The sequence below is a fragment of the Phacochoerus africanus genome, chromosome 10 (genome assembly GCF_016906955.1).
Source record: "Phacochoerus africanus isolate WHEZ1 chromosome 10, ROS_Pafr_v1, whole genome shotgun sequence".
NCBI classification, from domain to species: Eukaryota; Metazoa; Chordata; class Mammalia; order Artiodactyla; family Suidae; genus Phacochoerus; species Phacochoerus africanus.
In genome coordinates, this window is record NC_062553.1 from 9,102,937 (window position 1) to 9,129,153 (window position 26,217).

The 26,217-nt window shown below is 50.3% G+C and overlaps 2 protein-coding genes across 6 annotated transcripts in view; both read right to left on the reverse strand.

The window, feature by feature from the left end:
• Positions 1-2,600: 2,600 nt before the first annotated feature.
• On the reverse strand, positions 2,601-6,367 carry NKX3-2 (NK3 homeobox 2). Its single transcript, XM_047799317.1, has 2 exons — positions 5,775-6,367; positions 2,601-4,317 (listed from the first exon to the last, which is right to left on the reverse strand). The coding sequence occupies exons 1-2, from the start codon at positions 6,238-6,240 to the stop codon at positions 3,773-3,775; spliced, it is 1,011 nt and encodes a 336-aa protein (XP_047655273.1). The 5' UTR covers positions 6,241-6,367; the 3' UTR covers positions 2,601-3,772.
• A 14,373-nt stretch (positions 6,368-20,740) lies between these two features.
• Positions 20,741-26,217, reverse strand: part of BOD1L1 (biorientation of chromosomes in cell division 1 like 1) — a 57,234-nt gene continuing 51,757 nt past the window's right edge. For 4 of the 5 annotated variants that reach the window (XM_047798046.1, XM_047798047.1, XM_047798049.1 and 1 more), the window contains one exon: positions 20,741-22,013. In XM_047798046.1, coding sequence (XP_047654002.1) covers positions 21,896-22,013 — 118 coding nt within the window. In that variant the 3' untranslated portion in view covers positions 20,741-21,895. Of the gene's footprint in view, positions 22,014-25,377; positions 25,744-26,217 lie in introns of all 5 variants that reach the window. The other variant, XR_007137408.1, reaches the window with a different exon arrangement.

Genomic DNA, 26,217 nt, shown 5'->3' on the forward strand with positions numbered 1-26,217 from the left:
TCTTCCAATGCCACCCCTCCACCCACTCTCTTGGGGTCTTAGACAAGGCTACCACTAAACTGCCTCTTAAAGGCACAGAGATGTCACGTTCAAGCTCACCTCTGACCTTCGTGAATGAAGTCAGATTCGCTGGCACTCTCTTTCTTTTGCTAGAGTGGAGGAGTGGGATTCGTTATGGCCAGAAGTCATTTATTTTCTGAAATGGAATCTATCCCCAAACTCCTCCTGCTTGGCCCAGATCTTTCCAGAAACTCTCCTGGATTCTGTAAGCCCCTCATATCAAGTCTCTTTGAGTGAGATGCAACTTAGGATCACCATGGTCAACAGGTCCAGGAGTTAGAGTCACATGCGCGCGCACACACACACACACACACACACACACACACACACACACACCAACTGGTAGCCAAACATCCCAAATTTACCACTCAGAGCAAGATTTGTAGGCTGAGCTTGATTCCTTGGGACTGATTTCAGCACTGGTCACAGCGTGTTCTACCCCTTTCCTGGCCATTGCTCCCATCTAAGTGAGTAAGTTGGACTCAGTGATCTTTAAGGCCAGCTCTGAGGTTCACAAAGTCCTGAAAGGGGTTGAGAAGGATAAAGCCAAAAGTCTACCAGACTCAGGTGACAGTTGCTCCTGGCGACCAGGCCCTGAGAAAGTGGAGAGGGCTCAGTGTGGCCCAGGGTGGCAGGGAGTGGGTGAAGAAACATCCCTCTGGACGGGAAGAAGGGCCGGCAGAAAGCACGACAGACTCTGTGATCTTTAAAGAAAGGGCCGGGTGGAAGTAGAGAAGGAAAAGGAAATGAAGAAACTAATAACGAAAATTTCCAACAGGAGCCAAGTCTGCCGCCTGAGGCCCAGGTAATGACATCTATGTTGGGTCGTGAAATGCGGTGGGAAATCCTCGGAGAACAGGCCGGACCCCGAGTCTGCTTCCAGCTCCTGAAATCAGATCTAAAGGCGTGCTCGCGCCAACCCCAGCCGCTGGGCAGCTCAGAGTGAAACTGCAACAATCCGGGTCAAACTGAATTCGTTTGAGTCATTTTTCCCTGGTGCCTTGAACCTGCCTAGCAGAACTGGTCCAGGCACGGAGCCGGGGAGCGGGTGAGGAAGGGAAGGGGCGCTGCCCGGCCTCCGGAAGAAACTCCCCAGTCCTCTCGATTCCAAATCCTCAAGGATGGAGAACAAACTACTGTCTCAGGACGCAGCCACAATCAATTGACATTTTCAGAAGGGGAAAAAACCCAACCCTTCCCCCCGAGAAAAACCCCTCATTAGTGGCGATTTCTGGAGAGAAGAGAGGAGATTCTAGCACTGTCGGAAATGTTCCAGTTTTCTATAAGGGAAATGCATTAGTGATTAATGATGAAATTAGGATGGAATTTTTAAACACGTCAAAAAAGAAACAAAAATGATTTCAGGAACCCTTTGGAAGGTAGTTGGACTGGGATGCCAGGGTGTGCGTGGCCTGAGGGCGTTTGTTTTCGCCTTAGCGTCTCACTTCACTGTTTCCAGAAGCGGGAATCTTTTTTTTTTTTTTTTTTTTTCTGGGTAAAGCGTTTGTTGCTATTCTCCACTCCTCGCGGGGCCTGAGGGGTTGCAGGAGCCCGGCTAAAGCCTTGGAGGTGGCGAAGCCCCAGGGTATGAGTCTGGGAAAGATCGCCAGCGGAGGAGGAGGGCGAAGCGGCCTATTCGCTACGGGTGAAATTGAAAGTAGCAGGGCCTGGGCTTCAGTGTTTTCCCGGCTCAGGCCGAGGACTGGAAGCCTCGGCTCCTGCAAAGTGGCATTAACTTCCTTGCTTGCCATGGACCCGGCGTTAGGGGCGTGTAGCGGCTAGCGCCTCGCTCCGGTGAATCCTTGGCATCTTGAGAGTCATTCTGGGGAACGCCGGCGGGGCACGTTCCTCTCTAAAATGGGGTAATAAGTAACCATCGCCTTGCCCATCCTCTGCTCCCACCTTGGGCTTCCGCGGGGATCAAATGACGACATGCATTGAGGGAGTGAACGAATAGAAGCGCTTTGGGACAAGGAGGAGTGTCATCCCCCCCACCGCCCCAGGGATCAAAGTGCTGCTGACTCTCCCCAGGAGACACTGTGTTAGCTCCTCATTTGCCCCTAATCGTTTCAGAATTCCAGAGAGAGTTTTTGCGAGCCTATTCTGGAAACGAAATAATGACAGGATCGCTCAGAGAAAACGCTCAGAAGATCGAAAGCAGAGGATGCCAGCAGGTGGAGGAGTGAACAGGTTAGGGTAAGCGATGGAACTGGCAGCGGGTTCAGCCATGTCTCCTTCCTTCCTGGACTCTGACGCCCGTGCCCACGGAGGAAAAAGGGGGGCGCGATCCTAGATATTTGCTCTGGAATTCAGTGGGATTCCTCTGTGACTCCTGCAAAGTCCCGGAAATAGAGATTCCCCGAGCTGCACGGGTTTACATCCTTCCTGGGCGTGAGCAGCTGGGCTGCTTCCGGGAGGAGCCAGGCATTCTGTCGGAGACTGAAAAGAAGCAGAGGAAATGAACCCCAGATATTCCCACGTTACCGGTTCCCCCAAAGCCGGAGGGAGAGAGGCTGAGAGAAAACACGGCTTCCAGGAGGGCATGTTAAACTACACGTTTATAAATTAAAGGGGAAAAAAATACAACGAATAGAGCTTCCAAATTTCACAAATCTTTTTAAAGGTAATACTCTAGTTGAGTGCACAGTGCCTTTAAGGAGGCAAAAAGCGGGGACGTTGACACGAGGTTGACAGGATCACCTGTCTTAGGGGCAGGGACAGGGATGGGAGAATCCTGGGTCAGGACACAGGAGTCGCGCGGAGGGTGGACGGTTAAGACAGGATCCGGCGGCCAACTGCAGAGGACGCCGCCGAGGAAAGGCTGATCAAGGATATTCACATTGAATACAAAAATAGCCGTCATTTGAATACAAACAACTGAAAAGTGCTACAAGTTTTAACCTCCTTAAAAAAAGTAAAAAGAAATAAAGGAAAGTTCTGCGAAGGGCTCCTGGGTGTGCTCTCTCCTGGTTTTGGGGGCTCCCAGGAGCTACCCGAGTTGGTCGCAGCCCTGGACCTCCGAGAGGGAAGATGCTGGGGGCCCTCGCCCTGCCCTGTGCTCAGAGGCTCCCTTCCATACATTCAGCGCCCAATCCGGAGCCCCCACCCGAGTCTGACACCGGGGGAGGGGTGGGGCGGAGGGTATGCAAACCTGCAAATCTAACCCTTCACGGTTCAATGAACCCCTGGCCTGGGGCTCCTAGGGACTGCCAGGGTTCCGCACCGCTTTGTTAACAAATGCAACTTTCAAAAATAATAGATATGTAGATACACATAGATTGGTAGCATGGATACCATGAACTAGTGTGGCCTAGCGCACGAAGCTCCCGGCAGGCCTGAAATTCTGGGATTCAGGCTTATGTGGTCTCCAGGAGTTCTCTCTGCTCTGGGGAAACGCCACCCCCGGCAGACACAATCCAAATCCAGCATTGTGGTGGTAATAAATAACGTCCAAAGGCTTCCGGGAAGGTGAGGGGTGGGGGGAACAGGGCCCCTAGATGCCACTGCTCAAGTTAGAAAAAGGCGCCCCCCTCTGGGTAGACCCGGTCCCGCGGCCAGAGCGCGCATCCTGGAAAGCAGAATTAGAGCTGTATATTATCCTTCACCTGCCCCCTCGGCAGGGCGTCCCTGCAGAGGGCACAATCTGCACAGCCATCAGCGCCGGTCCGGAGCTGGGGCCCAAGGATCCTCCGCTGCCTCACTCCAGGCCGGCTCACTGGGTGCCCGCGGTCGCCGCGCAAGTGGAGAGCGCCCAGCCCGGGAGGCAGTAATAAGGGTAATAGTAGGAGGGCTGCAGTGGCAGCAGCGAGGGTGGTCGCAGCACCTCCCCGGGCAAGTACTGTCTCTGGTCGTCGCGCACCAGCACCTTCACCGCCACCTTCTTGGCGGCAGGTGCCGAGGCCAGCAGATCGGCGGCCATCTGCCGGCGCTTGGTCTTGTAGCGACGGTTCTGGAACCAGATCTTCACCTGCGTCTCAGTGAGTTTCAGCGACGCGGCCAGGTCTGCACGCTCGGGCCCGGACAGGTAGCGCTGGTGGTTGAAACGGCGCTCCAGCTCGAAGACCTGCGCATGGGAGAAGGCGGCGCGGGAGCGCTTCTTGCGCGGCTTGGGAGCCGCGGGCTCCTCCTCCTCCTCCGCGCCGCCCGCCGGCCCGCCGCCGCCACCGCCACCGCCGCCGCCGCCGCCTCCGCACAAGGTGGGCACGCGTGCGCCACCGGTGCCAACACCGTCGTCCTCGGCCCTCGGGCTGCGGTCGCCTGCGGACCCGGTGGGAACAGAAACAAGAGACTGTCAGCGCTGCAGAGGAATGAGGTCCGTCCTCAACCGCGGAATGGGGTGGGGGGTGGGGGGCGGAAATACTCTTTGATCCCACCCGAGTGGTAGGAAGAGCCTGGAAGCCGCGGGTCCGGGAGACGAGTCTTAGAGCCCTGTTCCACTCGTTTCTTGTATCTTGTCTTGTTATGAGCGGGCAAAGGACTCAGGCGCTCTATCAACGCTGTGCTGCCAAGATCCAGCTCCCTGCCCTCTCTGGGCTCCAGGCTCCCTTCAGCAACGTGGGTTTTGGGGCCTGAGCATCCTTGCAAGCCTTCTCCGCTCTCAGCGCTGAGACCTGAGGTTCTAGATGGCCTTTCGGAATCCCTTCCTGGGTTCACCCACCTCCCCACACCCGCTCGCACACACTCGTCACCACAGCACACTCGCGTTAGCTGCTCCTAAAGGGAAAATGGGGAGACAGATCCTGGAGACAAGCAGTCAGAGGCTTACGGCCCCACCCACCTGAAACTGTGAGGAGGGGGCTGTGGCAATAGGCTTCTCCCTCTCTCTTCGAAAAGCAATGAAAAGAGAGCTGGGAATTGGGGGTGAAGGGGGGTGTCTCTGCTTGGACCCTAATCTGACGCCAGCTCCTTGGCGTCTTCCCCGCTGTCCCCGCAGCGCCCTAGCAGAGAGGTCCAGCACTCTGGCCTGCAGCAGATACTAGTTGTTTGGGGCCAGCACGAGGCCTACAGCACTGTCCAACGGAGGGGCAGGCTCGAAGGTCTGAGGTTTTTCTGACCAAGTGACTGTGCCTGCTCGTGGCTGAGGAGGTGCCTCTCCCCGCTGAGTATGGGATGACCTAAATCAAGCCCCTCTACCAGCAGCTGGCTGCAAGGTTTACCTTCAGCTCTCGGGTCCTCAGCCCAGCGCAGCTCTCTCGGCCGTGGGGTCTGTGAAGCTAAATAAACCCTTCTCCCAAAGCTCTGGCTCGGTTGGCCTTGGGCCTGCTTAGATACCCCTCCTACCTATCTCTGAGCAGTGGGGCCTGGCTCTGGGATTTCCAGCTGGGAACACCTCTGATCTCTGGGCCAGGGCCAGGGCACTGGCCACCCGAGATCTCTGGGCTCCCTGGCTCTTCCCTTTCATTGATTTTGGAGATTTGGGGACAGACTAAGCTGAAGGCACTAACAATGGACTCAAAGCCAGGGTGCAGTGCCCAGTTCTGAAACATCCTGTCTCAGTTCGCAGGACTCTGAGAAGTTGCTTGGTCCTCTCTCGGGCTCAGTTTCGGAAGCGGCGGGTTTTAAGAGCAGCCGGCGCCGGCATGCAGAACTTAGGTCTTGGACACTTTGGGGCCCCAGGGCGCAGGGTGCTTACAGCGGCCCACCCTACTCGGCGTGGTTGCCCTCCTTTCCCAAGCCCTCAGCCCAGCCCCCTTCCCGGTGAAGCCTCAGCTGACCTGAGACGCTAGCCGACATCTCGCTGTCGCTCCGGCCCGCGGCTTCCTCGTCCAGATCCTTGGCGGTGGGCAGCTCGCAGACCGTCTGGCCGAGGCCCAGGGTCCCTCCTGCACGGCAGGCCCCGCTGGCCCCCGGCGCGTCCTTGCAGCGTCGCCCGCCCTCGTTTTCTTCGCTCAGCGCGGAGTCCGAGTCCCAGCCTCCCGGGCTCTCCGCGGTCCGCCCCGCAGCCGTTCTGGTCCTGGCAGGCGACGCCAGCAGAGAGTCCTCGGCGCCCCCCAGAGCGCCCGCGTCTGTTTCCCCAAAGAGCCGCCAGCAGCAGACAGCGGGCGCCGAAGCCACTGCCACCGCTGTGCCCCCCGGTACGGGGCGCCCCTCCGGCGCGGGCAGACCGCCGCGCTCCTCTTTCTTGTTGAGGATCGCCTGGATGGAGAAGGGCGTCAAGGTGTTGGCGCCGCGCACAGCCATTTGCGCCGCGGGCCGGAGCGGCCAGCCAGGCAGGCGGCTGGGGCTCGCGGCAGCTCCGAGCTGGATGGAGCGCGCGGGCCGCCGCTGCGCGAGTGAGCCCCGCGCGCGAGGCCCCTGCAGCCCACTCCTGCGCTGCCCAGCAGCCTCCGCCCCCCTCTGGCCCGGCCGGGATCAGCGCCGACCCTCACCCCCACTTCCGAGGCCCACCCCACCCGGAGACCCCCCTCCCCCCCAATCCAGCTCCAGACGCTCTCCTTTCGTAGCTCAGCTGGATTATCTCATCGCCTCGCGCCCTTAGGGGCGGGCCGGGGTCTGCCCCTCGGAGAACGTGGGGGGAGGATCAGCGAGGCCCCTCTGCGGCTGCAATCCCCTCCTGAGCGCCTCTGGGGCGCACGGCCCGAGTCACTTTTTCTTTGCGCCTCTGTCTCTTCCCTGTCTGCAGGATTGCACTCCTGGATCGTCGTCTCCTTTCCCTGTTGGGCTGGCTCTTCCGGAGCCCACCCCTGGTGGCTGTGGCTGCGGTGGGGGCGACGGCGGCCGTTGAATTCCAAGAGACACGGGGCACCTTTTTACCCCCTGTCCTGGTTTTATCTGTTTCTTCTCTCTTTCCTTCCCCAGAGTTCCACCGTACCCCACCCCCTCCCGCCCGGGTGTCATTCCTCACTGCTGAGTGACAGCCTCAGGCCACGCCCCTTCACTGGGCGGTACCGGACTCTCTCGGCCGCCCATTGGTTGGCTCCTGCTGGGCGACGTTGACTTGAACAGACAAAACTGGGCACGTTGCGAGCAGAAAGTCAGGGTCTGCCTTAACCCCTTTCCTCCCAAGCCTGGTGCTCGAAGCCTCCTCCAGCAATCGAGAGGCTCGTCCACCTAGATTCGCTGTCTGAGAAACCGCGTTTCTTACCTCTATAGACATACCCACCTGTTCTAGCACTTTCGTGGAACAGGCTATTTAGTTGAGTCAGATCTGGGAGGGAAACCCAAGATAATGCTGTTCTATAAATCGCCCGCGTAGTTTCTGTTCTCTAGGAAGATTTATAGGTTTGAAGAACAAAATGTTTCTTTTCCCCTGACAGTTTCACTCTCTCCTCACTGCTAATTCTTTTTCTCTGAAATAATCAGTAAATTAAAACCACCTTAGAAATAGTTTCCTTTCCTCACCGAATTTTATTTGATTCAATTTCTATAGAGGAATTAAAAAGAAAAAATGGTAAAAATACAACTAAAATCAGGCGAGACATTGGAAGGTATCTTTGGGAGAGTTTCTGGAAATTGCGCTGTCATTTCTCTGGGTAGTCAATATTGAATATACTTGGAGTTTGCTAAATTTTACACGAGGAAGAAAATCAAAACTTTTTATTTGTTCTTTAAACATTCGGTTACATGTGAATTGACTAAAATTAGAAAAAGGTATGTTTGTTTAAAAGATTATCTGGGAATTACTATAGTAAAGGTCCTAAACTGCAATATTAATTAATGCCCTTTTTAAAAATGAGCAATGCATTGTTTTACATAGCAGCAGCCAAGCAGAAAAACCCACAAATGTTGTGAGCATATCCAAATATTTGTTACTTTTTATATTATTTATCTGTAAATTAGAATTTTTGCTCAAGTACCATACTTTACCAGAGGTTTAAGTTAAAACTAAACACACAATTTGAATTATTAAATAAATTTAAAGAACTGTGATTTTAATTTAATAAATTCCTGGGATTGGTGTTTTTTGGTGCCACTAAAACAAATAATATTCACCCTTGTAGTTTTCTTTTTGGTGTCTGTTACTCTGCACTGAAGGATGAAATACACATGGAAGTCATAGGATCAGGATCAGTGGAGGCAGGTAGGCTTTGCAACATCTATACTTTCCAGCATTTCAGCCACGTGATGCTCTTTTGCATCTCAAATACACTACAGCGCAGCTCCAGTAGAGCACGTAGGGAAAAAACTCACCCTTGAAGGGGTCATTGCCCTCTTATAGCTCTTTACCACTACGTTAGTTTTCAGGAAAAGGTGTTTAAATTTTGTGTTAGTGAACTGCAGGTATAAGCAAAGACATGCTCTTCAGACCCAGAGGGGGAGCAGAACAGAATGCTTAAGGAGGTTTCCAAAGAAAGCTGTCTTTCCATCCTTCTGCCAACCTTCAATTATTCTTTGTTACCCTCCTCTCCCATCACCCAGGACAATTGGTTGTTACTTGCTGGGGGAGAGTTGAGAAGGAGACGGATCCACACAGATCACCCAACTGAGGAAGGGACAGGTGTGAAGTGTGTGTTCAAGACAGTCATCCTTTTGTAGGGTTGGGACTTGGTGTGGACAAGCATAGGATGAGTTCAGACACACAGACATGCAGAGAGATGTTTGAGGGTTGGATGACCCAATATTAGAGTAAGTTTGGGGGGCTATGCAAAGCTTCCTTAAAAATACAACCACCACTTAGCCACCCCCCTCATTTTTTAAAGAACCCCAAATCAAAGTAGAATATACCCCTTGCCACAGGCTTGGGCAGAGAGTTTCAAAGCTTAGAAGGATGCGGTTCGGTGATTGCGAGTTGTCTGGTTTTGTGTGTTTGCCCGGGACGGGTAAGAAAGTGGCCGCATTCCGAGTCTTCAGGAGGCGCCCAGCGAGGGGGGTGCGTGTCATCTCGGGCAACTGCGGCGGAGGTCTGGGGAAGGACTGCAGGCAGGGCCGGGAGTTGGTTGTTGGCGGAGAGTAAACACACCGGTCGGAACTACAACTACAAGCTGCATCTAATAAGGGGTTGGGTGGGAACGAGAAGGCTTTGGGGGCCGGTGAGCCGAAGTGGTCTGATACACAAGATATTTCCCCCCCGGTACCTGCAGAGTCGAGGCCGGCGAGTGGGGATGTTTGGCAAGGGCTCAGCAGGTCAGCGCGTGTCGCGGCGCTGGAGATCAGCAGGGACCCGGGCGCGTCCCCGCGGGCGCTCCGAGACCTCGCTTCCAGCCCATCGAGGGCGATTTGCTCCTGGCGTGACCGCGAGCTCCAGGAACCCGGGGCGGCTCGACCGCACCTAAGGTTCGGTAGGCGCCGAGGTCCAGCCAGGGCGGGCCCCGGGAATCTGCGGAGCCCGCGAGCACCCGCGACCTGCCAGGCTTCGAGGAGGCTCTCGGCTCTGTCTACTTGGTGCCTTCCTCCCCAGTCTCTCGCCCACTTCAGTCCTAGTCTTCTCCCTCTCCTTTCCATCTTCCACTCTCCACCTCCCCTTCCTCTTTTGCAGTTTAGTTCCTGCGCGCCCCCTACGTGCCGCACCCTCAAGCCCCGAGAACAGCCTGGAGTCGAACTGCGCTGCCCGGGTTGGCGAGGTTTCCGCTGGCGGCACCGCGTGGGATGAGGGTGCAAGAGCCGAGGGGGCGGGAGGGGGGAACCCCAGCCCTCGGGAGCGCGCTACAAGCTGCTGCGCGCTCTCCCGCCCTCCCCCGGACCCGAGTCTGCGGAGTTTTTCCCGTGGGGCCACGGCGCGCCGCCCTCCACCTGCGCCCTGGGCAGGATTGAGGGAGACCGGGGAGGAGACAGCCTTCTGTGCTCAGAGCGGCGGGAGTGCGAGCTCCAGAGGCTCTTTGCAATGGGAGGCCGCGCGGGTCTCTCAGACGACAATGGCTTGGACCGAAATCACGTGCCGTCTGTGGGCCACGGTTTCCAGTCCTTTAAAACGAGGGTTTGTACCTGGCGCCCTCCGAGGCGTTGCTACATTGCTAACGGCCGGGGGGAGGGCGCCGATGGAGGCTCTCTTCGCCGAAGCCAGATCCAAACAGGCCGCACCTGAAACACCCTCCGACCCCATCCGTAGGTTCCCGAGGACGCTCCAAGCATCCTGAGCATCAAGCGACCCGCCACTTTCCCGCCAAGAGACACTGGCTCCTGGGGCCCTAAATCATTCGCTTCCGGACCCTGGCAGGATTTTTTAAATGCACGTGGTCCTTTACTATCATACCATTACTATGGGCCAATGTAGTTTTATATTTAAATAAATGTTCCTCATCAGCAATGTGCCAGGAACCACAGCTTATTGTTTTATTTAATCTACATAAGCCTGAGGGTAGAATGAGCAGAAAACATTATTATTTCTATTTTACAGATGAGAAAACTGAGATTCGAGGAGTTTAAATGACTGCACCATCAGTAAGCAGCTAAATCAGGATTCAAATCTGACTTCGTGTCATGCCAACCCAGTTGGGTTTTCTACTTTAACCGTTTATTTTTCTCATAAACCTTCACGTTTATTCTCAATAAATCTTTCCCATCATCTTCCTTATTTATTTCTAGGATATTCATTTATCAGAAAAGGAACTTCGTACTTAAGGAAATCAAAGAAAAAATTCAGGCAGGCAAAGCTAACGATTTTTGCTGTTTCATACTTTGGAAAATAAAGAAGGCTAAGGTCAGCGGCTCGGAACCTAAACCTTGTTATGTAGAAAGAAAGAAATACGCCATTATTATTATAATCAATAAACTAAACCTCGTGTAGAGGGAGACAGCCACGTGATGGAAGTTCGTTGAGTTCAGAAATATGGGGACCTAGGTTTTACTTGAGATTCTGAGATACTGCGATGCGTCCTCACCGAAGACATTTTTCCTTTGGAGCCTCGTCTTACCTGTAAAAAGCCAGAGTTGGAAATCACCTCTCAGATTTAAGAAGAAAGGTACGGACGCCAGAACCCGCCTAGGTACAGTGGAGGACGAGCGCCACCTAGCGGGCACCTGAGAGGGATGTGTGGGTACCAATGTAGAGAAGCAGTGTGGTACTTAAAGCCAAAAAAAAAAAAAAAAGTTGATTTCCTAAAACGGAATGTTTTTTCTCCTAGTTATATGTTTCCACAGCCTCATGTTGTCAAGGATATAATAGACTAGTGATTACATCTAGCGGAGTTTTTTTTTTTTTTTTTTAAGTCACTCACAGTGCAGACTCCCACTGAAGACTCAATCACTCTGGGGCAGGGGGTAAAATTGGACGGCTGCCCTGGAATCCCAAGACCCCCTGGCCTAACACTTCCTCGATTCCTCCCTGCTGGCTCATCTCTTTGAAATGGACGAGATGGTGGTTAAGGGCACCTGACGGCAGGCTCTTCAGTTTCTGCAGAAACTAATTTCTTTACGGAACGAATTGATACATTTCACCCAACACATCAACAAGTTCAGGCCTTGCAAAGAAATCTGTCTTGTCTCTCAGAATTTGTTTTTTTCATTCATATTGTCAGTTGGACAGTGTGTGGATGATGTTGCTCCAGGGCAGGGGGAGGGGGTTGGAGGGGAAGCAGGTTTGAGTGGATAACGAGGAAGATCCAGCAACATTCCAACAATATTGCTCAGGAAACACACACGAGGGTGCGCGTGTGCACACACACACAGCCCCAGCATAGAGTGGGTAGACAGTTGGGGCGTTTCTGAGCCATTAACAAAAATGGCCAAGGATTTAAGGCTGTTTGTTTAGAATCATGGAACCATGGAACCTAAGACGGATTAGGGCAAAAATGACATGAGGGAAGTGATAGATTTAGGATCAATGGATTGAAAGTCCTGGAGGAGTGAAACCCTTGCTGGGGTCTGAGTATTAAGGGTATGAGTTGGAAAGAGGAGTGGGTCATAGATTTGGAGTCTAGCCAAGATTCAGAGATCCTCAGGTTGTCAGTGACACCAAGGTCAAGGGTGATGGTGAGGGGTGAGGCATCGCCCTACACCACCTTCTCCCAGCACATCCGGATGACCCCCTGGGGTTCCTCTGAACCCCCGTAAATCTTCCCTCCTGTTCTTCCCATTGATGTGCCTTCTGTCTTATTCCTCCTTGTGGAGACCCCACTGACCCACCAGGTCCAGCAAAGAACACGGAAACAGGAACATGGACTATTTTTAAAAGATGCTCTTTGACACCTGCCAGGCTCAACTCACATATTACTTTAGGCCTAAGTTCTTCTGGGAATTTCCTACCCCTACCAGTTTTAACCTTTTCCTTCTGGAAGCAAGGAAACCCACTACTTTAGAATGATTTGTCAGTGCCCCAACCCAAGTACTTGCCTTTATTTTTCATTTGTTTATTTTTTTTTGTCTTTTTAAGGCCGCACCAGAGGCATACGGAGGTTCCCCGGCTAGCGGTGGAATCGGAGCTATAGCTGCTGCCCTACACCACAGCCACAGCAATGTGAGATCTGAGCCTTCTCTGCAACCTACACCACAGTTCATGGCAACACCAGATCCTTAACCCACTGAATGCGGCCAGGGATTGAACCCGAATCCTCATGGATACTAGTTGGGTTTGTTAACCACTGAGCCACAACGGCAACTCCAACTTTTTTTTCCCCAAGCGCTTGTCTTTAATTAAACCTATTCAAGTTCCCTGGTGGCCTAGCTGTTAAGGTTTTGGTGATGTCATGTCTGTGGCTTGGGTTCATTTTCTAGCCTGGGACTTCCACATGCCATGGGTGTAGCCAAAGAAAAAAAACCCAAACAAACAAATAACAGACTCATCTGTGCCACCCAGTGATGATAAGCATAGATGTGCAGTTCAAAAGAGTGGCTTTTTAAGAGTAACATTTCCTAAATTACCACCCTTTGCACACACCTCTTTTCATGTTTTTTCCCTCTGTGTGTATCTATCTATAATCTCTATTTATGTAATACCTTTATCTCTACCTATTTATTGATTTAGGCCTCACCCACGGCATGAAAGAGTTCCTGGGCCACCAGGGATCAAACTTGTGCCACAGCAGCGACGCTAACAGCTTCTGTGACAACACTGGATACTTAAAGCACTGGGCCGCAAGAAAACTCCATTAATATCTTTATTTAAATGGCTATGTTTTAAATTTGAAAAACAACCCTCCTTAAAAGTTTTTAATTAATTTTTTTTCATTTTTTGCTTTATAGGGCCACACCTGTGGCATATGGAGATTCCCAGGCTGAGTTGGATTGGAGCTATAGCTGCTGGCCTACACCACAGCCACAGCAACACAGTATCTGAGCCCCTGTCTGCCACCTACACCACAGCTCATGGCAATGCTGGATCCTTAACCCACTGAGCGAGGCCAGAGATTGAACCTGAGTCCTCATGGGTACTAGTCAGATTCGTTAACCGCTGAGCCATGACGGGAACTCCTAAAAAAATTTTTAAGGAGTTCCCGTCATGGCACAGTGGAAACAAATCTGACTAGGAACCATGAGGTTGCAGGTTCGATCCTTGGCCTTGCTTAGTGGGTTAAGGATCCAGCGTTGCTGTGAGCTGTGGTGTAGGTGGCAGATGTGACTTGGATCTGATATTGCTGTGGCTGTGGCTTAGGCTTCCAGCTGTAGCTCCAATTGGACCCCTAGCCTGGGAACCTCCATATACCATGGGTGCGGCCCTAAAAAAAAAAAGCAAAAAAAAAAATTGAAGTACAGCTGATTTATGATGTTGTGACTATATCTTTCTTTCTTTTTTCTTTTTAGAGCTGCACCTGTGGCATATGAAAATTCTCAGGCTAGGTGTCCAATCGGAGCTGCAGCTGCCAGCCTACGCCACAGCCATAGCAACACCAGCTCTGAGCTGCATATGTGACCAACGCCACAGCTTCTGGCAATGCTGGATCCCTAACCCACTGAGTGAGGCCAGGGATAGAACCTGCATCCTCACAGAGACATCAGGTCCTTAACCCCTTGAGCCACAACAGAAACTCCTGTCATGCCAATTTCTGCTGTACAGCAAATTGACTCAGTTATACATATATATTTTTTTAAATATTCTTTTCCATCATGGTCTATCTCAGGAGACTGGATATAGTTCCCTATGCTATACAGGGGGACCTTGTTGTTCATCCATTCGGAATGTAGTAGTTTGCATTTTGCATCTACTAACCCCAGCTCCCAGTCCATCCCACTCCTTTCCAAGTCCCCCTCCCACTCCCACTTGGCAAGCATAAGTCTCTATGTCTGTGAGACTATTTTTGTTCTGTAGATAGATTCATTTGTGCCATATTTTTGATTCTACATATGTGATATTGTTGGTATTTGTCTTTCTCTTTCTGACTTACTTGACTTAGTATGAGAATCTCTAGTTGCATCCATATTGCTACAAAGGGCATTATTTTGTTCTTTTTTGTGGCTGAGTAGTATTCCATTGTGTATATATACCACATCTTCTTAATCCATTCATCTACCAATGGACAGTGCTTAGTGAATAGTGTTTCTATGAACATAGGGGTACTTATATCTTTTTGAATTATAGTTTGGTCCAGGTATATCCCCAGGAGTGGGATTGCTGGATCATATGGTAGTTCTATTTTTAGTTTTCTGAGGATCTTCCAACTGTTTTCCAGAGCAGTTGTACAAATTTACATTCCTACCAACAGTGTAGGAGGGTTCCCTTTTCTCCACACCCTCTTCAGCATTTGTTATTTGTAGACTTATTAATGATGACCATTCTGACTGGTGTAAGGTGGTACCTTATTATAGTTTTGATTCTCTAATAATTAGCAGTGTTGAGCATCTTTTCATGTGCCTACTGGCCATCCATATGTTTTCTTTGGAAAAGTGTCTATTTAGGTCTTCTGCCTATTTTTCTTTCTTTATTTCTTATGGCCATGTCTACAGCATGTGGCAGTTCCTGGGCCAGGGACTGACCCTGCACCACAGCAGTGACCTAAGCCACTGCAGTGACAATGCTGGATCCTTAGCCTGCTGTGCACAAGAGAACTCCTGCCCATTTTTCAACTGGGTTGTTTGTTTGGAAAAAAAACTTTTTTTAAAAGAATTTCTGGGTGTTCCCATCATGGCTCAGTGGAACCGAATCTGACTAGTACCTATAATGTTGCAGGTTCGATCCCTGGCCTCGTTCAGTGGGTTAAGGAGCAGGCGTTGCTGTCATGTACGTTGCAGACATGGCTCGAATCTGGTCTGGCTGTGGCTGTAGCCTAGGCTGGCAGCTGAAGCTCTGATTCGACCCCTAGCCTGGGAACTTAATTATGCTGCAGGTGTGCCCCCCCAAAAGGGAACTGACCCCACAGAAATATGTAGGAAGTTCCCCCAAAGACACATGCCAGAATGCCCAGAGCCTCATTTTTCCATTTGCAGAAACCTGGAAACTACTCCAATGCTCCTCAAGGGGAAGTCAATTGTGGTACCTTCACAGCAAAGGATGCCAGTCAGCCATGCGGAGGGACTGCTGGAGACTGAAGGCAGCTGAGTAGATGAACCTCATGAACTCTCACCCTAGCATCCCCAGGGCCTAAAGGGGGCCTGGCTCCTAGTAGGATCGTAGCATATATTTATTGAATGAATGGTCTCCTTTTATCCTCACACAACCCGAGATCAGAGGGACGGGTATGGGAATTTCTATTTACAGATGAGGACTCGGAGAAGCAGGGGCCAAGCGCCCTCCCTGTTCATGGTCACACACAGCACGGCCTCCGCATCAGGAGCCCCGCTAGAATGGAAAAGACTCCCCATCCACCCCTGTTACATGGCTCTTCTCTCAGCCTTTGAGCACAAATCACATATTTCAGTTTCTTTTGTTGTTGTTAAATCATCTTCTGAGGCCTAACTTGGAGATGTTTATTTCCATTATGGGATGTTTTGGACTGGGTTCGGAAAAGGAAAGGGCCAGAAGAGCGAGCTTTCAGAGAAAGGGGGTCAGGATCGGGGGAGAAAGCTTACTGGAGAGATTTATGTCAAGGAATTACAGCAAACTCTGTCATTCTGTCTGAGTAAGTGTGGCTAGAAACAGGAAGGGGAGAGCAGGATATCGTGGCAGCACACAGGCTTAATGGAACTTTGGATGAACAGATGGGCTCGAGCTGTCCTGGCAACTGTCAAAGGAAGAAGCTTGAGGAGCAATCCCTACACAAACGCAGGTGACCTGGGGCTGGGGACACAGGCTCCCTGAACACTCAAGATGGGCTCTTAGTGAAGCAGCAGAAACTCTCTCTAAAGTCCATCCAGATTTAGTTTAGAAGGAAGCAGAGGTCCTGTGGGTGGAAGGTGGGCAAATTTATTGAGACTTGAGTTTCAATTAAAGGTTGGATTTTCTTTTTAATTTTAAGAATATGGATGGAAATTCCCATCGTGGCTCAGCAGTAATGACCCCAACTAGTAACCATGAGGACATAGGTTTGATCCCTGGCCTCGATCAGTGGGTTAAGGATCTGGTGTTGCCGTGAGCTGTGGTGTAGTTTGCAGACGTGGCTTGGATTCCGAGTTGCTGTAGCTGTGGCTGTGGCGTAGGCTGGCGGCTACAGCTCTGATTCAATTCCTAGCCTGGAAACTTCCATATTCTGTGGGTATGGCCCTAAGAAAAAGAAAGAGAAAAAGACCAAAAAAAAAAAAAAAAAGAGAGAGAGAGAGAGAAAGAATATGAAATGACCAATTATCTATCCTTTTTTTTAAAATTTTTTATTAAATTTTTAAAAATTCTTTTGCTTTTTATGGCTGCATCTATGCCATATGGAAGTTTCCAGGCTAGGGGTTGAATCAGAGCTGCAGCTGCCAGCCTATATACCACAGCCACAGCAATGTGGGACCTGAGCCACATCTGTGACTTACACCACAGCTCACGGCAACTCTGGATCCTTAACCCACTGAGTGAGGCCAGGATCGAACCTGCATTCTCATGGATACTAGTCAGGTTCATAACCCACTGAGCCATAATGGGAACTCATTATTTAAAAAAATTTTTTTTTATGAGTTCCCATCGTGGCTCAGTGGAAATGAATCTGACTAGCATCCATGAGGATGCAGGTTCGATCCCTGGCCTTGCTCAGTGGGATAGGATCCGGTGTTGCCGTGAGCTGTGGTGTAAGTCGCAGACAGGGGCTTGGGTCTGGCATGGCTGTGGCTGTGGTGTAGGCTGGTAGCTATAGCTCGGATTCAACACCTATCCGGGGAACTTCCATATGCCACGGGTGCGGCCCTAAAACAACAGAAAAAAAAATTTTTTTTTCTTTTAAATCTATCCTTTTAAACTCCAAGAATGTGTACGGGGGAAGGAATCTTTCTGAAGGATCAGAGGACCCCAACATGACAGGGATGAAATGAACAACAGTGTTTGAAGGTAAACAGGGCTAAATTCTGGTTGAATACTTCTCTGGGGATGAAAAAAAAAAAAAAAAAAAAAAGGTGGGCTTGATTCTTTCAAGGAAGACTTGCTGAAGACTGACAAATTGGTTCTGCAGATAAAAACAACTTTGGCCTTTGATGATACACTTGCTTTGAAAAGATACATTTGAAAAAAAGTCACGGAACAGATTCTGCCAGCGGTTACAGGGGAGCACATTTATTCAAAGCTAATGGAGAGACTGACCCTTCAGAAGATCTACACTGAGTGAATGAGGGCATGAATGATTTCTGCAGAGAATTTGGAAAAAGCGTATTTGGCATTTAGAAAGCACGGCACATGACGGACGTGTTGGTTAAGGCCTCACTGTTGCAAAACACCCAGCTGCTAGACTAATTACGAACTTGAACTGCATCCTTAAAGTCCTTCCTGAGCTAGCTGGAGAATAAGGGAAAGCCACAAGCCGGCTGTTCTTGTTGAGAAATTTAAGTTCATGTAAAGGGGTGGGATGGAGGTGAGGCTTCAAGGGTGTGGCTTGTGCTGATGATTAGGGTCTTCTCTTTTTTTAACTTTAATTTTATTATAGTTGATTTACATTCTTGTATTAGATTCAGGCATACAGCAAAGTGAATCAGTTATACGTATAAATACATCCATTTTCCCCATATAGGTTATTATAAATTATTGAGTAGATTTCCGAGCTATATAGTAGGTTACAGTTAATCATCTGTTTTACAGAGTGGTGTATATGTGTTATTCCCAAGTCTCTGAACTCCAAATCCACCTTTTATGTTCCGCATTGTGATGGCTGGGTTGGGGCTCTGCAAACCCCATTTCTCTTTAGTCAGCTGGCTCTCCAGATTCTTTGTTTTTTTTGGTTTTTAGGGCTGCACCTGCGGCATATGCAGGTTCCCAGGCTAGGGGTTGAATCAGAGCTATAGCTGGAGGCCTACACCACAGCCATAGCAATGCAGGACCCGAACTGCATCTGTGACCTACACCAGAGCTCACGGCAATGCTGGATCCTTAACCCACTGAGTGAGGCCAGGGTTGGAACCTGCGTCCTCATGGATGCTAGGCAGATTCATTTCCACTGCACTGCGACGGGAACTCCAATCCAAAGTGGTTATTTTAAAAGGTGCCCCAGAAAAACCAAAGTGGGAATTTAGGCGGGATTCCTAAGCTTATGTTCTTATGTAAATGTCCAGATACTGCGTGTGAGCTGTTTGGTCAAATGAATGCTAAACTGGTGTGTGTGTGTGTGTGTGTGTGTGTGTGTGTGTGTGTGCGCGCGCGCGCGCGCGCGCGGGCCTGCTCACACTGTGGGGAGGAAGCAGGGGTTCTAGATTGATAATCTTGGAAAATTCTGGATTAAGTGAGGTTAACCAGATTTCTTGGAAATTCATGGGTGCTAATGTGCTCAGTTACTTTTCAAGGGCTGCAGCGTGAGGAAGCATCTCTTGGAGTGAATGTGTTTTGTGTGGTTACAGGTAAGTAGTTATTATCTGTGTGCTTCTCCTCCAGGACGTTTCTGGAAGGTTGAGTTGGTGGTGAGAATGGGATGCCAGCCTGCTCCTCAGCTTTCAAATTTCTCTCTTCTTTAGGTCCCAACCTTGCTGCCAACACCACTTTAAACAATTTATACTCAACTCTGCCAGGAGTTAGTCCTTCAGCCGGCTCTCTCAGGAGGGCCACTTTCTTCTCGGCCACTGCGTCCTGCAGCTGGATAGCAGCCCGGGTGCAGCACAGCTGCTTGCTGCACGTGTCGTTACCCCTGGGACTGGGGCTCACACAGGCCTGGGTCCCTGGTGTTGGGCTAGGACCTCAGCAAATTGCCTTTCTCAGCACAGCAGCTTCAGTGGGAAGATGCTGACTATACGACCACTTTCTTCCCCTGAGAAAAGTGTCTCTGTGTGTATCATGAACAGCTTCTTGTTTTTGATTAATTACACAGAGGGAGCTGAGCACTAATTTTGGGAAAAGTAAGGTGCTCTCGCACGTAGGATGAACAATTAAAAAAACAAACGAAAGTCAACATGGAACAATGAGCTTGAGTCAACTCTCTTCCCCCAGTATTGTAACAGTTCGGTTTCATTGGTTACAGAGCTGTTGGGGGAACCTCCACTGTATTTATGGTCCTACCTGCAGTAAGGCTGCTGCAGAGGCAGGAGACCCACTTCCGCCCTCCCCTCCCCATCCCCGCCGGCCTTGGCAGAAAGGACCTGGCCCTGGGGTTCAGTCCCCACTGAGATCACCTGATGGCCATTCCTAACCAGGTGGCGTTGGCAGGCCAGGTTGTCAGGTGCTAGTCTCAAAGACGTCTAAGTGATGGGGGTCCCGCAGCATCACCCTGGGACGGAACCTGAAGCAGGGATGTAAGAGCCAGTGTCAGCTGCAGAGGAACAGACTGGCCATATCGCTCTGCCCCTTCAGGACCGCCGGCTGGACCGGCCCAGCCCTCCTCAGCTCCCAGATGCGAGACGGTTCAGGTTGCTTCTGGGGGAGGAGTGGGGTGTGGCAGCAGTAACTAAGCCGAGACCAGGGAAAGGGCGAGCACGAGGTGGTGTGCAAGGGCTTTCAGGGGGTCCTGGGGCAAGCCCCGGGCGCTGTGGCTCAGCACTGCCATGGAGCCGGGCCTGTCCCGTGCACTGAGCACGCTCGCGTTGCCGACCTCCTCCCTCCTACTAAGTGCCGACCAGCAGCACCAAACCACAGTGGCAGCCAAGAACGGCTTGCACCTACTTTTGGTGCCCCACGGGGCGGCCGCGCCTCCCCACACGGGCTCCGGAAGCACCGGAGCGCAAAGGACCTGGCTGAGGTCCCAGAGGCCGCTCTGCACACAGCGCCCACGTTTACTTCCTACTTGATGAAGAGGCAGCATTTCCTCACAGCCCAACCCCTCAGGCCCTGCAAGGTGACGCCCAGAGCAGCTGTCACTAAACGGAGTGGTACTGGCCTCATGCTGAGAATACATTTTCGGGTACAGATCCTGGTGAACCAATCTAAACTGCCAGTGCAAAGCGAACGCGTCCGGGGCCTTGACACCTCCTCTGGCTTCTTACACTTCACTGACTTGAAGACAAGCCGCTTGAGATTTCTGAGCTTTGGTTGAACTCAACGGTATAAACGAAACAAGCTCTCACATTCTTGTCTCCCAACCTCCCTCCAGATCTACCACTCAATTCTACCGAGAAAGGCCAGCAGTGACTCAAATCTGAATGTGAAAATAGGACAATATATCTAGCTAAGACCAGTTATTTAGAGAGAAGAAAGTTTTCACAGGGAGAAATTTTCAAACAGGGGAAAAAAAAATTCTTACCACTCAAGTTTTGGGAAACATTTTATAATTTATATATAAAATCTCAGTAAGAAACAATGTAAAATGACAGAAATATCCACCTTACATTAAGAGCCAAAAAAAAAAAAAAAAACCAAAAAAACACAACTTCATACACACTGGATGTAAATTTTAATTATAAAACAAGAATATGAACAAAACATTTTAAAATAATCTCAATTATTTGGCAACTCATCACATCACTGCTAGAGACATTTGATCTTAAGAAAAGTTGAATCTTATGAAAAAACTCAAGTTGGACAGTTTGCTCATATGGGAGTTAAAACATGTTAAAAAAGAATCTGGCAATAAAGCCAGTTTCTATCTTGAAATACCTGTGTACAAAACAACATACAATCCTGAAGCGGGACAGACAGGAGTGACCTAAGCTTCAATGCACTTCTCTTCACCAGAAGAGACACTGTGGGAGGGACATGGGACAGCCTGAGGCACTGACACCAAGGGAGACATTTCTGCTGCAGGTGATGGATGTGACTTGACTTGAACCAGCACCTCCTTCGCCTGGCGGGGGGGGGGGGGGGGGGGGGCTGGTAGTAAAGTCAGACGTGAGTATAATCTAAAAACAAGTTACATTCTTAAAAAAAGGAGCCATTACTGTGAACCATTACTGTGAAAAGCAACAGAGACCCTTTCTTGAGCTAAACTACTTTACCTGGATACATGCGAGAAGAGCCTGCATCTCCTGGAGGATCAGACGCAGGAGCTACCAGGCAGGCGGAATCCTACTATGTCTCTACTAATGACTGCATAGCATTTAAAACCCCCTTTTCATAAAAAAAAAATAATAAAATAAAATAAACAGATATATAGTAAAGTTCACAGATAAGTTTCCTCTGTAAAATAAATAAAGTGTTCATTGATTAGCATCATACACAGAGTAAAATACAACCTATCTGTACATGTTTCTATACTGTACACAGATTACCAGTAGGCAGCCTGGTGTCCGATGGGCTGAGGGGCCGCATGAGTGATGTGTCACATCGGGAAATCCCAATTTCGAATGTTAAAATATACAACTACTTTGTTTTAAGTTCAGATACAAAGTAAACTTATTTTCCTTTATCTGAAATAAATGTACATAATACCTTCTATGAACAGTCGTTTATAAAGCTGTTGAAAACAGAACAAGAGAAAGCTTGCACCCAGGACCTTGGAGCACATGCATGGCCTTTCCCTGGCTGGAAGCAGCAGCCTGGGCCCCTCAGGCCGACCCTCTCTTCTCCACTGCGGGCCCCAGTCGAGCAGCTGGGAGCTCGAGGGCACGATTACCGCTTGGCCTTCTTCGCCGGGGCCTCCTCCACCCTCTGCTGGCCTCTGGTGCGTGCTCCAGGAGGGCTGACCTCTCTCTTGCGCTTGGCAGAAGGGGAGAGCTGTGCCTTTGATCTGCAGTGAACAGAAGTCAAGACTTAACAACAGGAGCTGCTTCAAGTACTTTGGGAGTTCTTAAATTAAAAACAAAAAAAATAAAAAAAGAAGGAAGATGTTTGAACTTGAGCTTCAGAGCCAAGAAGAGAAAACCGGCTAAGGTCTACGTAGGAAAAGGAGCCTCCAGGAGAGCCTGGGCCAACGGGTGGTTTGCAGCAGCCTCGCATACTGACGAGGCAGTGGTGCAGGAGTTTGGAAGCCTGTGCTCTACTTCCAGCTCTGTCCTGCTCACTCTAGGTGTGGACCTTGGCCAAACCCACCTTCTTCTCTAGGCCCCAGTTCTTCTACCTGTACGATAAAGAAGTCAACAGCCAGCAGCCTAGCCCCGCTCTCCATTCTGCCATTACAATGATTTGTTGGAGACTAAGTTCATCGAGTCAATGTCACCATCTCGTCTGTCTCTATCGCTTGGATCACTGATGCCGTCGGGACAGATCACCAGGACACAGTACGCAGAGCCCTTCTCCACCTGCCCTGGACCTCTCCCCGTCCTGCACTACAGTCTTGCCGAGGCAGCCCCTTCCCCAAACGTGTTCTCCACACCATCACACCTCGGCAAGTAACTGTTTTTTGGAATCCCCACACCTCCCATTGGCAGACCTCATTGTCAAGCCCCAGTTCAAAAGCAACCCCTTCTGGAAGCCTTTCTCATCACGGAATAAGCTGCTCTTCAGAAATGCCACCGTACTTTGTGTCTTCACCACAGTCCTTCCCCTTGTTAATTTATCCACTGGTGTTTTTCAAACTTCAGGTTACGGCTACTATTTTCAAACAATGTATAAATAGTACACAATAGAAAATACCACTGGTATCATATCTATTAAGTTTGGCTCATGAAAACTTTGTTTCCAAGACGGTGGCAGTATCACAAATGCATTCTTATTGGGGGTTGCTGTCCAAGTCTGAAAGGCAGGTACACATACGTCCCCTTAGCGGACAGGCTGCTTCTCCAGCGCAGCTGCTGAGTTGATTCATTTTCCTCTCTCCAGTGCCCAGTACAGCGCCCACCATGTGTAAGCAGGCAGTAAATGCTACCAATGAATGAAGACACTGGAAAACCAACACTGCAGGATAGGGAGAAATGGGACTTTACTGATGGGAGGACATATTTTGCTTATTGTTCCTTTAACGGCAAGAAGTAAAGAAATCAAGTATTATTGTATATTTTGTAGTTTTGGCGTATCATCTATGTAAGTCTTAAGAATGGCTAAAAAGCGGCTGCTAATATTCCACTTGAAACCATGTCCAGGCAGAGTCATAATAAACAAGCAGCTATGTGCTGAGGAGTAGGGGGTGTGTGGCGCTGTGCCAGACGCCACGCAGCAGAGAATAGCTTAGTGCAGGGTGCTTCTAGCTAGGTGAGCCTGCTAGGTCACCCAGACAAGCTCTTTCTTTCCACCCAGAGGGTGGCCTGTGACCAGAGGCACGGACGCCATCTGGGGGCTTGTTAGAAATGCACTCTCCAGTTCACCCCGACCTACAGAAGCAAAGCCTGCATCTTAGCAAGAGCCTCTGTGATTGGTCTGCACAATTAATTTTGACAAATAATGAACCAGGCCTTTCTGAGATTCTTCTCCTCACATATAAAGAGAAGCACTGCATTTTACTTAATGAGGATGAATGGAACGATCCCTATGAAAGGTGCCTGGCCTTTCAGGCTGCTTCCCTCGTACAGCATGGGGATAAGAACGCATACATACAAGTGTGCTCTGAGGTCCAATGTGATAAGAGACATCAAAATAGCATCCATATACTGTGAAGAGGCTTTTTTTTTTTTTCTTTTTGCTGCTATAATGTGCAGAAGGTAAGAAAAGTCCCTGAGGTCAAGGAAAGAAGGAAACTCAGAGACGGAAACGAAACTAACACATCCAAAGCAATGGCGTAAGTCAACTGCACAGCCCTGACCGGAAGAGCAGCAGGATGGTGCTGAGGATGGACTGAGCAGGTGGGGCAATCCTGAATGGGTGGGTGTGCAGGAGGGAAGGACCTGGCTGATTGGGAGTAGGTGGTGAGGGTGCTCCTTAACAAAGAACTAGCATGGAGCTCCTGTTGTGGTGCAATGGGATTGGCAGCATCTTGGGAACGCTGCGATGCGGGTTCAATCCCTGGCCCGGCACAGTGTGCTAAAGATCAGGTGTTGCCACAGCTGCAGCTTGGATAGGAACTGGGGCTTGGACCTGATCTCTGGCCCAGGAGCTCCGTAAGTCGCCAGGCAGCCAAAAAAGTTTAAAAAAAAAAAAAAAAAAGGGAGTTCCCGTTGTGGCGCAGCAAAAGGAATCCAACTAGTATCCATGAGGACGCAGGATCAATCCCTGGCCTCAGTCAGTGGGTCGGGGATCGGGCGTTGCTGTGAGCTGCAGACTCGACTTGGATCCCACGTTGCTGTGGCTGTGGCGATGACAAGGCCTGTAGCTGTACCTCTCTGATTCGACCCCTAGCCTGGGAACTTCCATGTGCCACAAGTGCGGCCCTGAAAAAACAGAAAAGGAAAAAAAAAAAAAAAAAGAACTAGCACAAGCAAAGGCAAGGAGCAGGACTAGGTACAACCTGTGGAAGAAGAGGGAGAGGAACCAGGGGTGCTGAAGGGGCAAGCGGGCCAGTGGCCAGGCCTCCAGCGGGTGCTTTCCTGCTACCTCATCGTCTTCTCTCCAACGCTCTGAGCAAACCACAAACAATTCTGTGCTGTTACCTGCTTGACTGGGCTGCACTGAGTTAACCGAGCAGTCAGATCTGTGACCCCTCGGGGTGGAAGCAGGCCCCGCCTTTGGTCCTGGCAGGCAGATGCTGGCAGGTAAGGCTCACAAGTGTCAGGGTGAAGCCTGTGCAGGAGCACTGTGAGGCGGGGCAGACAGGCAAGGCCCCTTTCTCAGCTGTTCCCACTGTGTCTATAGCAGGCTTCCCTCTGGGAAACCAAGCGATTCCCAAAGACAGTTATTTGGTAAGACAAAAATCTTAAAGAAACTTAGATTTAAGTAATGTTGCACCAAAAAGAGTCTCAGGAGTTAAAAGCAACGTCAAGTGGAGTTCCTATCGTGGCGCAGTGGTTAATGAATCCGACTAGGAACCATGAGGTTGTGGGTTCGGTCCCTGGCCTTGCTCAGTGGGTTAAGGATCCGGGGTTGCCGTGAGCTGTGGTGTAGGTCACAGACGCGGCTCGGATCCCGTGTTGCTGTGGCTCTGGTGTAGGCCAGCGGCTATAGCTCTGATTCGACCCCTAGCCTGGGAACCTCCATATGCTGCGGGAGCAGCTCAAGAAAAGGCAAAAAAGGCAAAAAAAAAATAAATAAATAAAAAGCAACGTGAAGTGTAAGCAGGGACTTACCTTCTTAATGGGGGAGATTTTACTAACTTCCTCACAAGTAGATCATTTCTCTTCTGCTAATTTTTGGCAATTTCTAGGAGAAACTGTTTCTGGGCTGCCAAGTTTGAATGCTGCACATGTAGATGGCTTACGATGCTTTCCAAAACAGACAGTAGAAACACAGGGCACTCTAGTCCTGGGACTCTAGAAAGGCCGAGGCCCCTGGCAGCCAGGTCAGAGAATGGGGACTCAAAGTAGGAAGCTGCTTGCTTTTCTGGACCATTACTGGTAAGGAGATCTTCAGGTCACCCAGCCTAACTCGGCTCGCATGATTCTAGCTTTGCTTTCTCTGAGGGACGGTATCTCGTGACTTAGAGGAAGATGAATCTGTGATAAACAGAAAATATATTGGCTCACCAGAGCAGAATAAGGGGCCAAGACTGATGAAAGTACAATTTCCAAAGCTGAATGCCAAGGCTCCGTAACTGGTCCCAACAGTCAACTGCACAAGTATCAGGTGAGAGGAGACCTGACTCAGGAGGAAAAGGAGGTGCTGAGCTGGTGTGCAGGGCACAATCCCTAGAAAGCAAGGGGACAGTCCTCTTCGGGATTCGTGAGCGCACCTGCTTCCTAAAGAGAGTGTAGATACACTGAGCAGAGACAGGATGATGAGGGGGCTCAGCACAGGAAGAGAAGCCCCAGAACTGCCCTCCAGTGTTAAAGGGCAAGTTGCTCGGAGGGTGGAAGCAGGGAGGCCAGCGCCCACTGAACACAGAAGGGAGGCAAGGAGGGGCAGCCTTCCCCTCCCCGAGGCAGCAGCAGAAGCAGACAGAGCCGCTGGCGCTGTGACAGAAGCACTGA

Bases quoted from the DNA above. Each gene is read 5' to 3' on its own strand.
- NKX3-2 (XM_047799317.1), bottom strand. From the start codon at position 6,240: ATGGCTGTGCGCGGCGCCAACACCTTGACGCCCTTCTCCATCCAGGCG. The intron at 4,318-5,774 runs GTCAGCTGAGGC...CCGGGTCCGCAG, and splicing joins GATGTCGGCTAGCGTCTCAG to GCGACCGCAGCCCGAGGGCC.